This window comes from Falco punctatus, assembly GCF_963210335.1.
Source record: "Falco punctatus genome assembly, chromosome: 9".
Taxonomy (NCBI): Eukaryota; Metazoa; Chordata; class Aves; order Falconiformes; family Falconidae; genus Falco; species Falco punctatus.
Window position 1 is genome coordinate 10,757,289 of NC_137589.1, and position 12,030 is coordinate 10,769,318.

At 42.7% G+C, this 12,030-nt stretch overlaps 1 protein-coding gene across 1 annotated transcript in view; it reads left to right on the forward strand.

Moving 5' to 3' along the window:
- The window catches only part of CSGALNACT2 (chondroitin sulfate N-acetylgalactosaminyltransferase 2), a 29,837-nt gene that overhangs the window by 9,829 nt on the left and 7,978 nt on the right, over positions 1-12,030 (forward strand). The window contains exon 2 of the mRNA XM_080400906.1: positions 3,283-4,534. Coding sequence (XP_080257032.1) covers positions 3,877-4,534 — 658 coding nt within the window. The 5' untranslated portion in view covers positions 3,283-3,876. The remainder of the gene's footprint in view (positions 1-3,282; positions 4,535-12,030) is intronic.

Consider the following 12,030-nt stretch of genomic DNA (forward strand, 5'->3'; position numbering starts at 1 on the left):
GGTGTCGCTCAAAAACTGCCAAGCAGGCAAGGCCTATCTCTGTGCAGAAAGGCTGTCTTGTTAATAAGGTTGTCACTAGCTCACTAGAAAAGGGTTTCAACTAATGAGGGAATAATTAGAGCCTAGTAGGAAAAGCACCAGGAGCTCTCTACAGCCCACCACGTGTAGTTTCCATTGCTTCAGAAGCGGCTTATTGTTCCTGTTCCCTAAGCACCCCTTGAAGGCAGTGCTCCACAAAACAGCCTGCTGGTGTAAATAGGTGAAGTGCCAGTAGGAAGGCTCAGAAATCTGCAGTTATTCATAAATCTGTTGTTCTTGCCTTGGTGATGCAGCGCGAGCGGCGAGTCCCTGCGGAGGCATGCTGACTTTCTTAATCCGTGCTTACCATGGCGATGTACATTTGGCCACGGTTAAGAAAGTTATTAGGAACAGAGTTGTTCTTTCATTGCCCCCTGCTATTGTCTGGGGGAATCTTAATCTCCCCGTACATTGTGTCCTCTTGACACCACATCAGGAAATCTGTTGTCACTTGCTTCTAAGACGTGAATGAGACCTAAAGCAACTTAATGACTCATCAAAGTTGAACACAGGGCGATTTATTGGTAGAGCGAGGATTGAATCAAGGCTTGCTAGGCTAATGTCCCAGCTTCGGGGGTGTCTGTTTGTCACTTAACAACAGTTACTGATTGTGTAAAGCCCATGGTGGTAGGAGGTTGTGTGACGTAGTCGCCTTTAAGTTACAGGTTCAGTGGTGAACCAAATCTGGCCGTGGTTTACAGCTGCTTGCACTGCCCGTTACAAACTGTACCATGGTAGCCCAAATAATCTCTTAAGACAGTCTTAACTAGAATTATTAGCTCCTGCTTTCTAGTACATGCTTCATTTTCTTTCTTTATCCTGCAAAAGGGGGGCGAAAGGTAAAGGAAAACCACAAAGCTCTCTTCTTTGTGCCCTGCTGAGCTGTAAGGCTTAGCTGTGTTCCCTGCCCTGTCCCCGGTACCATTCCTGCCCTGTCCTCTGTACCAAAAGCATCTCATCAAAACTTGAAAGGCTGATTTCTGTAGTGGTACAGTAGCTGTGTTTGTGTATGCAGCAATGCAAAAGTGCTGCTGTTCTTGACAGCAGTAGTAAGATGTGAAATGAGTGAAAAATAGACGGGACTGGATTTATCAATATTTTATACAAGTCAGGTAGTTTGATCATTTTTCAAAATGCCTTGACTGATCTAAGATGTGCCAGCATTCTGCAAGGAATGGCTTTAGTACACTCTAGCATTTGTCTAAGTTTAAAGAAACGTATGGTTCTTTACGTTATTAATTGTGGCTTAACCTCTTGCGGTCTTAACAGAACAAGAATTCAGGAAGCAATGTGAAAAAACATTGGGCAACTTTGTTCTAAAGAAAGCTAGGGGTGGCATTACATCATTTCTGTGAACTGGTTTTATCCTCTACATTGTTTTTTCTTCTGTCTCCCTTGATTCACCACATCTGGACCCTGGTCAATAGTCTGAGAATACATCTGGTGTTGATCACTCTTGGTAGGCATTTAACTTGCATTTATATAATGTGTTTGTGCAGCGAGGAGTGACTAACTGCTGTCTTATTTGGGCTTAAAAAGATGTCCTCTAGAATTCAGTTGATAAAACTGTTACTCATTTTGTACCAAAGTGTCTGGTAGCTTTATGTGAGTTTGAAAAGCCCGAGTTTTGGGTAACTTATTGCCTTTAAGCTGCATATATATCTAATTTATTTGTTAACTGGGTCATAGGCAGGGACTTCAGCACTAGGAGTACTAGTAACTGCTTCAGGCAGTCCTGTAGACTTCAGCTGGACAACTCCAAGGTGTGCAGTTCTTGCAAAATTTAGTGTGCATGACTTGCGTGCAAGCTTCGGATCAGCGATCGCAGGCTCTGGTGTTGGTGAATAAATTACATTGTCTTTCAGGCCTCGTAATTGGAGCTTTTTTGCAAATGAGGATGCTGAATGTTATGATACCACTGATACGTGCTACCTGGTTCTTATTAAAGCAAAATCCCGATGCTGGATGCCAAATGGGAAAGAAGAAATGCCCCAAGGACATAGGGGAGAAACACTGCAAGGTGTTTGTAAACATGTGGAGTGCATCGTGGCACTGTGACTTGTTTGCAAGGACAGCGGAAGATGGGGTTTGGGGCGGCTGGCAATGTTGGATAACAATCTTTCCCAGCATATATGAAGAGTATCGAAGTGGGCAATTTTTTTCTAATCTCCTAAGCATACTGGAACTAAATTGAAGCTACTCGGGTCCCACAACTTCCCCTGGACAACAATGACACAACACAGTCAAGATGGATGTAGAGGTAGTACATCCCTGGACTGGATAAATGTTAATGAGCTTCGCTTGTTTTTGACGACCAAGTTTTAAAGAGAAATATTTTATTAATGTTTGAAAGTGGGCTAGCATGCACTGAGCTTATCTCTTAGCTCTTTTTGCTGTCATTGAAGAGGGCCGCAAGCAATTTAGCGGACTCATTGCTGGGTAGGATTGCTGCTGTCCCCCATCTCGCATAACTGTGGCCTTTTTCCCTGGGCTTTTCCTCGGAGCCGGTTTGGCCAGCGGTGTGAGAGGGTGAGCCGTGCAGACGGGCCTCGCCTCTTCATGCTAGCCCAACCAAACCAAGACGTGGAAATGTTAGTGAATGGCTAGTCTGAGGCTCCCTTTCATCAGTTGCAAATTGGGATTTGAATTTAAATTTCTGTTGAATTTGACCTATTCTGAAATGCTGTTCCTGTGAACTTTAAATCTGCAATACTTTATTTGTGCGTGAATAATTATTGCCTAAAAGATATTTACTTAAAGCAAATGGAAATGCAAGCTGCTGCTGCTTCAGAGTGGTTCTTGGAATATTTTTTTTTAGTTCAGGGGAGTAGGAAGGGCATGGGTTTTGTTGGTGTGTTTTTCCTCCCACAGAGGAAAACAAAATAAAACAACAAAAAAAACCCAAGAAGGAATGGGGGAGTTAAAGCAAATAAAACTTGATGAGGCTAGAAGAGCCCTTACTGCTTTAGCTAGCGATGTGAAAAATGTATTTCATTAGACTGTCCATATTGCTATTTTCCAGACACTGTATCAAAGGGAATCACTGGTGGGTAATGCAATGGAAAGGAACAATGTTTTCTCTTTCTCATTTCCCACCCCTTCCCCCAGCAGTCTTTTGCATCCATGTGTTGTGACTTTGTTCCTGTATTTTCCAAATGACTGGCTGCTTTGTAGTTCTAATGTGCACCTTTCTTTTAATTTTAGGTTCTGTCTTCATTTTGCTGACTCAAACCGCAGATTCCAAGGAAAGGAGGGGAAGTGGAATAAAATACTCAAGTGCCAAAGGAGAAGCCAGACTAGTCTATGAAAGTTACTGTTACTAAGCTGTAGACTGCTCTCACTTACACATAGTGGGGGGAAAAAAATTGCTGTTGGTTCAAAGCTTATAAAATTACTTTTGCAGACTTTCCTCACTGAACTTCAAACAGGCAAAACCCCTTCAACTGGGGCTGAATTAGGAAATGGAAATATGACTCCTTCCTGGTGTCTTCCATCTTCCTCTCCCTCTGCAGGGTTTTTTGTTTGGGGTAGGAAATCCTGAACAAATTGTATGGCGTCAACCAAACTTGTAGTTGATGGTTATGGATGACCTAGGAACTTCAGATTTGTGTCTCTGCAATGACACCCGAGTAAGGCAAAGGTTGAAAACTGCTCATCAGCTACTTTATCAAAACCTGTAGTAACTATTACAGTCATGCTTTTGCGCTCTTTCTAACTTTTGAACTCTGGGGTGATGCTCCCTGGAAGGGATGTGCAGATAAGTCACCTTTTTGGGTTGGAAACAGCAGTAATTTGAGAATGCCCAGAAGAGGCTTAGTAATTCAAGCCAGGACTCGTTGGCTCTTAGTGGGCCTTGCTTTACTATTCAGTTTAGTCTTGCTCATGTATTTGCTTGAGTGTGCTCCACAAACAGATGGTAATGGATCTCTACCGGGTGTCGTAGGAGAAAACATGGGTAAAGAATACTATCAAGCTCTCTTGCAGGAACAAGAAGAGCACTATCAAAATCGAGCTACTAGTCTGAAACGTCAGATTGCCCAGTTAAAGCAAGAACTTCAGGAAATGAGTGATAAATTGAAATCCCTGCAGGAAAAAAAGAGCCCCAAGGTCAATGGTATGAACTACCAGGGCACCAAAGAACAAGCACCCAATGATCTCCTAGAGTTTCTTCATTCCCAGATTGACAAAGCTGAGGTGAGCATGGGGGCCAAACTGCCTAGTGAATATGGCGTCATTCCTTTTGAAAGCTTTACGTCCATGAAAGTATTCCAGCTGGAGATGGGGCTCACTCGGCATCCGGAAGAGAAACCCGTTAGAAAAGATAAGCGCGATGAATTGGTGGAAGTTATTGAGGCTGGCCTAGAAGTTATCAATAATCCAGATGAAGAAGATGGACAAGATGAAGATGATGGAGTAGGAGAGAGGCAGCTGTATAGTGAAAATGATTTCATAGAAGGTATGTGTATTACATGCTTTCCAGCCCATTAACGGAATGTCACAGCAGGCATTTAATGATGTTTGTATTTTTAGGAGTTTTACCTACTTGAATACAGCCTTGAACAGTAATTACACAGTAAGAACTTTTGTTTCTAACGATGAGAATATTACTGTTTCATTATTTTACATTTTGTGAGGAGCGAGAAATCCATTTCAGAAGAAGGGCTTAGCAAAAGAAGTGTACGGGGGAAGCTGTATCCGCTTAAAATGCTGAGGCATTCATAATTGTTTGTAGCTGAATTCAGTGTGACACAACTGCTTGTGGTACTAAATAACTGAAAGACTTCCAGTGAAACTGGTGGCAGCGGGAGGCAGAAATCGATTCATGCCTCTTGTTCCAGTGTGGTTAAGCTATTCAGTATGAAGCTACAGGGTTTTTCTTCACTCGTTTCTATGCCACTTTTAGTTCATATTCAGGCTTTTGACTCTTTTTTTAAGAGCTGGCATGCTCAAGTCGGAGGGAGAGCGTTGGTAGGCTAACGTGTTCTGGTCACATCAGCTGAAGAACTTGGTGTCCTGAATAGACCCTTCGTGGTGTATTAGTTATGGGGTCCTCTAAGCTGTGTGACCTTGAACTGTTCTCTTGTTCTCTCTCAGTGCGTGTAAGTCGAATAGCAGAACACAGATTACTATAAAAGCAAATATAGCAGTTACGCTTTCAGCACTTAGTGACACCCTTAGAAGATGCATTAGTGACAATTCCTATAGAAGCTGGCTTTCAAGGTAGAGCGTAATGCTGATGGAGATAAGTATTATAAAAAACGGCTCTAGTACCTCTCTTGTGTTTACAGTATTACAGTTTACAGTTCATGCTGCCATAAAAACCCAACCAAACAAACCAAAAAACCACCACAAACAAACCCAAACAAAACAAAAGTTGGACCATATTATAAGAACGTTACTGTAAAAGGGATCCTGGATCTCAGCAGTACTGATGTCTGCACTATTAAGCAAACATGCTGGAGAGAGGTACTGTTGGCCTTGAAATAATCCGTTCTTTCAGTCTAAGATGATGTAATTGGTCTGTAGTGCAAAAAGTCTCCACTTGTAACAGCTACTGTGTTTAAAGTTTAATGCAGGGACTCTTCCTTCCAGAAGGTGGGGTGGGGAATCCACTCAGCTGTGTCTGTGTAACACAGTCAGCGCAGTGTTAGGCTGTTCCTGCAGTTTTCACTTAAAACTATCCTGTTTTATCTGGAGGTGCTCATTCTTGCAGTCCTCTTACTGATTTCTTTGTATATTAATTGTGCAGCTGCTTTTCCTTTGTTTTAGATACTGCTTTACGCTGTAGTGGATTTTTACCATTACTAAAATAGCAGTTTATTGTTCTTAGTGGACTGCCTGTAATGACTGAACACACCCAAAAGAAAGCAGGCACATTTGGGACTGTAGGACTGTACTTTGTAACTCTGCCTCTATTCACACCCAGTATATTGATGATTATTTTTGGAAATCAAACTCATTTCCTGTTGCTGTAAAGGCAGTCTCTTCAAGCATACGGTTACAGGAACTATAGAAAAAGTATTTTTATGCCGGTGCTTGTATGGGTATGTTAGCAGCTAGCCATGGTGACACACATCAGTATCTTTTTTCAAACAGAGTTTGTGGGTTGTGTGGGTATTCTCTGTGTTTGTATGTGTGAATGCTACTGGCTAACTTAAACACTAGGCTGGAAAAAAAAAAAAAGGTTGCTTCTGAATATTAACACCTTTCTCCCCCCCCCCCCCATTGTTCCAAAACTCAAGAGGTGAGCAATGGCACCACTGGTGGTAGTACCTGCAGGTCACTTGCCCTACAGCACTGCGACTCTAGCACGCTGCTGCCATTGTCACTTTGTGCATCCTTGTTTTGATAGAAGTCCAGTTGGAAAGCTGAGGCGTTCCTATTTGGGAAATACTGCTCCCTTAAGCTGTCATAAACTGGGTGGATTCAGTTTCACAGTGGACTTGGTGTATCTGTCGAAGCCCCAACAGGTCCTGCTACTGTCCTAAGAGCACAACTAAATTGTTTCAGATTAGCATTGCTCACTTAGAGAAACAGTTTGTTAAAGCTGCCTTGAGTTAAAGCAAATAGTTGAAGTTCTGTATCCTCTTCAATTGCTGATACTTTGTAATAAGTGATTTAGGACTAAGAGTAGAGTTTTCTGCCGTTTGAAACAGGAGGCTGAGAAACTTGATGTGTGGATTATTTTTGTGGGTTCTAGGGCAAAAGAGAAAACATGATAATTAATGTGTAACCATCATGTTTTACGCTTAATATAAACTGGCTTTGCTTTTGTTCCGACTTGCAGGAATTTTTTTTCTCAAAACTAACGCATACCAATCTACAAAAACCCACAAAACTGTGCCACAAGTACAAGCTAAACTAGAAAAAGGCATTTTTATTCTAGAAGTGTTCTAGCTTCCTACCTCAGCAGGCTAAATTTTCATGTAGGTGAATCACAGCACGGTCAGGGCTGGAAGGGACCTCTGGAGATCACCCAGCCCACCCCCCTGCCAAAGCAGGCTCACCTGGAGCAGGCTGCACAGGGTGGTGTCCAGGCGGGTTTGAGTGTCTCCAGAGAAGGAGACCCCACAGCCTCTCTGGGCAGCCTGTTCCAGGGCTCCGTCACCCTCAGGGGAAAGAAGTTCTTCCCCATATTCAGAAGGAACCGCCTGTGTCGTAAGATGTCTGGTTCTGGGAATTATGTCAGGTTTTTTTCCTAGACTTGTGAAATGCTAGGCTAAACCTTGAGCTATCTAACCTTTCGTGGTATGTACTTCCAGGTGTATTGGGAAATCCTTAGAGAATTTGGAGTCCGTAGTAAGTTCAGAATCTCTTTTCATATAGGCAGTTTTACCTAATGGTATCTCTTCATGTCCACAGTTCTTCCCCAGCATTTATGTTGCTTCTGATGCCCATCAGTGAAATAGCACTGTTTTGTTTTGTAAAGGCATCATTGTGTTTTAGGATTTACCTGTATTGGAGTCACTTGTGACAACAAAGACTAAAAACATGAATTTAAAATTAATCTGCCTTCTGCCTATTTAAATTTGTTTTATAAATAGAAATCCGCTGAATAAACTTTTCTGAAAAAGTGCACTTAATTACACAATAATACATGGTAGTCTCATTCTACTGATTTTTTTTTTTTATTACTCTAGCACTGCCTAGGACCAAAGAACTTCAAAATACGTGCTGATGGATGCTAACTCCCTTGTTGTTGCTTTGTTTTTTTAGTCTGTGCCCTCAATTTAACTGTTCATGCAGCTCCTTCACTGCACGCTCAGCCTCTGTGGTCCCTACATGAAGGAAGTCTGACTTCTCCCAGTGGTGCAAGGAAGCTGTAACCTGTTCAAGTGTTATCCAAACTGATGTTGGTTTTCTTAGTGTGGCAAGACAAAGTGATGATGCAAATCTGTTTTGGAATTGTCATTAGGCAGAGCTGCCACAGCCGCACTGTGGCTATTGGCAGGTTTCAGGGAACACCACCAAGTAAAAAAAGTTAAAAAAAGAATTTACAATGTAACTACAAGGATACTTTCTGAAAGCTCCACAATGTTTTTCACAAGGCTTGTTTGACTTGCCCTGCTGATGAAGAGAAAATCGGCAAGATTCTCAGCTCTGTGGGGCTCTTTGCTGCATTGTTACCTTTTCTTGTTTTGCTGCAACCCAGAATGAAATTTCCAAATTTCTAATATTAAGAGAACAAAAATCTGACCTTAAAAAGTCTTGTTCTGCAGTTGCTGTTTGAGAAGCACTTTGAAGTTTTTTTTCTCTAAGATTTCCATTTGATCTAAGTGTATGAGAAACAGGCGTATGCTATTCCCCTTGGAAGAAAAATATCCCTGGAGAAGATAAAAGTTGCAATATTACATATTTTCACAAATGAAGGGGCCTAGGACTACAAACAATTAATCTAATTGCTGAATTGGGCATTCTAAAATAGCCCTGGATTAAAAATAGATTTCTTTTGGGATCAGTGTTTGGTAATATAGAGAAAAAGAGGATAAGTAAGGTGGGAAGAGTATAGTAGTATTGCCTCTGTCCGTCCTCTTTCTTCAGAAGCCTGTGATACAAAGTCTTGAATAGTGATGCAAAACTGACTAAGGAGCCTTCATGGACATCTGTCTGTATGTTACTATCAGTGTAACTGGTTTATTTGGGTTATGTTTATCAGTGTAATGGGTTCATTTTGTGAAGAGATTAAAAGTTCTTCCATTGGGTAGATATTTAAAATTAACCTTTAGAAAACAGAGCTTTCACATATTTTCAGCAGTTACTTATCAATTAGCTAATGAAAGTCTCATTATTGAATGTCTACCAGAATTCAAGTGCTGCTGTCTTGGGTCCATTTCTCCTGCTTCTGTGTTTCCAGTTGGAACTGGGCAAAGGCCAGAAGCTATGTTTTGGTCTGAATCTCAAGGGAAGACTCCCCATCCATCCTTGGCGTGTTAAAATAGATTATCCCAATGCTGCGAGCTCAAACTCTTCGTGAGTCCTTGCCATCCACAGAACAGTGGGGGCTGTTTGGCATGCGATCAGCCCCTTTCAGATGTCCTGCATAGGACAAGCTGGTCAGTGTCCCAGGAACTTCAACAGGATTTTAATACACAAAAAAAATTTAAAAAAATATGGACATAGTCTTAAATTCCTTGGACACTTTATGGGTAGCTTTCTTGCTAGTTGTAAACAAGGTAAAAATATTTGAGTATAGGAGAACAGCTTTTTTGGCTTTGATAGCAATTGATCCCCAGTATTCCTAGATTTAATTTGCTTGGTGAGAAACAGAACTTCTGTGGGGGGAGTAAAGCTTCATGGACCAGGAGTAACAGCTGTTAAATTATTTCTGCTCCTTTTTACCTCTTTGCTTATAGAGCTCTGTTTTGGATGGCAGCCAGTGTGTGCTAGCTGGAAGGTGAGATAGCAGGTTTTATTACGTGAGTCAGTCCCAAGTGTTAAAAACCTGAATACATGAAAAAGTAACGCAGATGTGGGTTCTTTTTCTGGCTGTTCTCAATTCTGGCTTCTGTGTATAGAAGCTTTAATCCTATAAAAGTGTTCAGATTAGTAGATTACCTATGGAGGTTAGCTCATAGCAAGGAGAATGATTTGAGGAGCACATACTTAGTATTTAAAATAAGTGTGGTGCTGGTAGGATGTTGAGATTCAAGTTAGGAATCTTCTATTCCAGCAATTGAATGTTGGCAAGGCACTACTCAAATCTGGACTTGCATGTTAAGGCCTTTATGAAGTTACAGCAGTGTGTTTTTGTGTGTGTTTTTTTTTTTTTTTTTTTAAAAAGTTACTTTAATCTAGAAATCTTGGTTCTATACTGCAACTCTCTGTTGTAGACTGACATCTAAGCTTATCCTTTGGTTAAAGATCATCTATTGCCAACTATGACATGCTTTTTTAAAACTTCACTTGCATTATAAATGGTGTTTTTTGTCTGTAAACAGCTTTTGGATCCTAGATAAAGGGGTACAGTATGCAATACTGAATGTTACTTTACGCGGGAGTGCCGGTACTGGGTATTTGCTGTGCATTGCGTGTGAGTCGTCAGCTGCTGCCATGACGCAAGAAGCTGTTTCCAGGCTGCAGCTCTGGACTATGCAGCGCGAAGGCTCGGAGCGGGAAAGGACTGAGAGGGATTTTGGATCTTTTCCTGCTTCTAACAGGCCATGCTGCGGTCTTCCATTGTTGGAAATGCCCTTTTAATATGTGTAATTAATACTGATTAGAGACTGTTGTGCTTTACCTGAGCATTAAAATGTGGTGTGTCTGTTACGCAGCTCTGTGCTCACAAAGGAGTAGATGTGGATTTCTCTCTCTTAAAGGAGTGCACTGCAGAACTTTGTTCTAAGGATAAAAAGCATTCCAGTTGGAAGGTTAGATTCAGTCACTTCAGTTAACTTCCAGCGTGCCGGCACCAGGCTGTTGTGCTGCACCCCATCTCCCAGAGACCCCACATGGGAGTGGGTCCCCATGCGTGGCTCGCCCCGGGGACAGTGCCTGCTGGGGGGGGGGGGAGCTCCCAGTGCGGGGGGCTGTGGGGCGGGAGGAGAGGGAACACCAGTGAACCCAACTGGGTTTGGTTTGGAGATGGAGGCTGCGGCAGAGGGACGTGGAGGGTGTTGGGTAGATTTAGGGAAAAGGAGGCTTTGTAAAGGGAGCCTGGGGTGGGGAGGGGAAAAGTTGGGGCAAGGTGGTGTGTGCATCATGTTCCTTCTTGTGTTGGATGGGAGGGAGGGAGCACGGAGGAATATTTGCCTGGAGATAGGGAGAGAAGCAAAGCTGTAAGATCACTTCTTTCTAGTTCCTGAGATAGAGCAGCTTGGGTTTGTTTGTCCAAGTTTGAGGGCTGCTCCCTTCATGTATCTTGGCCCCTCTCGATTTCAGCTGTGAAAAAGACAACAGCAACAAGAAGGTCACTGTCAACAGTGGGCACAAAAGACAGTGCCTTGTGTCAGCAGAGCAGTGCTGCTGTGCTGAGCCCTGCTGCCTTGCTGGGTGGGAGGCTGGCAAGGATTTCGGCAGCTCTGGTGGCTGGCTGGCAGGAGCAGAGGCAGGTCAGGTGGCTGGGAATGTGCTGGGAGCATGGTGTGCGGGCAGGGGTGTTCCTCGCCCTTGGGGATCCAGCTGTTCATAGCTCTCCCAGTAGCCTGCCTGGCCAGCTCCACTGGGAGCTGTTCAGTTGACAGCCTAGTTACGTTTCTTCTGTAGAATATTCCCTTTCCTTGTGGGTGAGAGAGGAGAGCAGAGGTGGGATGAGTATAGGGCGGTTCTGTGGGAGGAATTTTCCTGTCATCACTTCATCCTCTCAGGTTAGCGTGGATAGGGAATGAACAGGGCAGAGCTCTGTTCAGTCGAAGCTGTGGATGAGCCTTGGTCTTTTCCTTTGTGGTGTAAAATTAGAGAGGCTGTTGGCTCAACTTGCTTCCTTAACAGTCCTCAAAATCAAGGGACTGTGTTCGGAATGGGATGGATTTTCCTACCTGTTAGGAGTGAAATATCTCTAAACAGGTAATCCTATTTACAGAGATCTGATACTGTTTTCTCAAAGTGCTACATCTATGTAGAAGTGTCCTTAGAGGACCACGGCTGTAGTAAAACGCCACTGTCTGTATTTATTGAATAGAAAGCACTGTAGCTAGTGGTCAGCAGTGTAAACAATTTTAAAGCATTCCAGCATTTATCACACATGGTATTTTTTTAGATATCACATTTCGGATTTTGCAGGCTTTGTCAAGCAAGTTATTGTGTCGTTTGTTCTGCCCACAGCTTGTGTTGTGTTGATTGCTGGCCGGATGATCTCAGCTTGTACTGTGGGCTAGCTCACGGGAAGATGCTTACCGAAGGGCTTGAGAGCAGGCAATATTAGATTTCAGCCATCCTTTTCCATAGCAAATACTTGGATTCCCTTTTTGTTGGGAAGACCCAACTATTAATTCGGCCTCAGAAGTTGATGTAGGA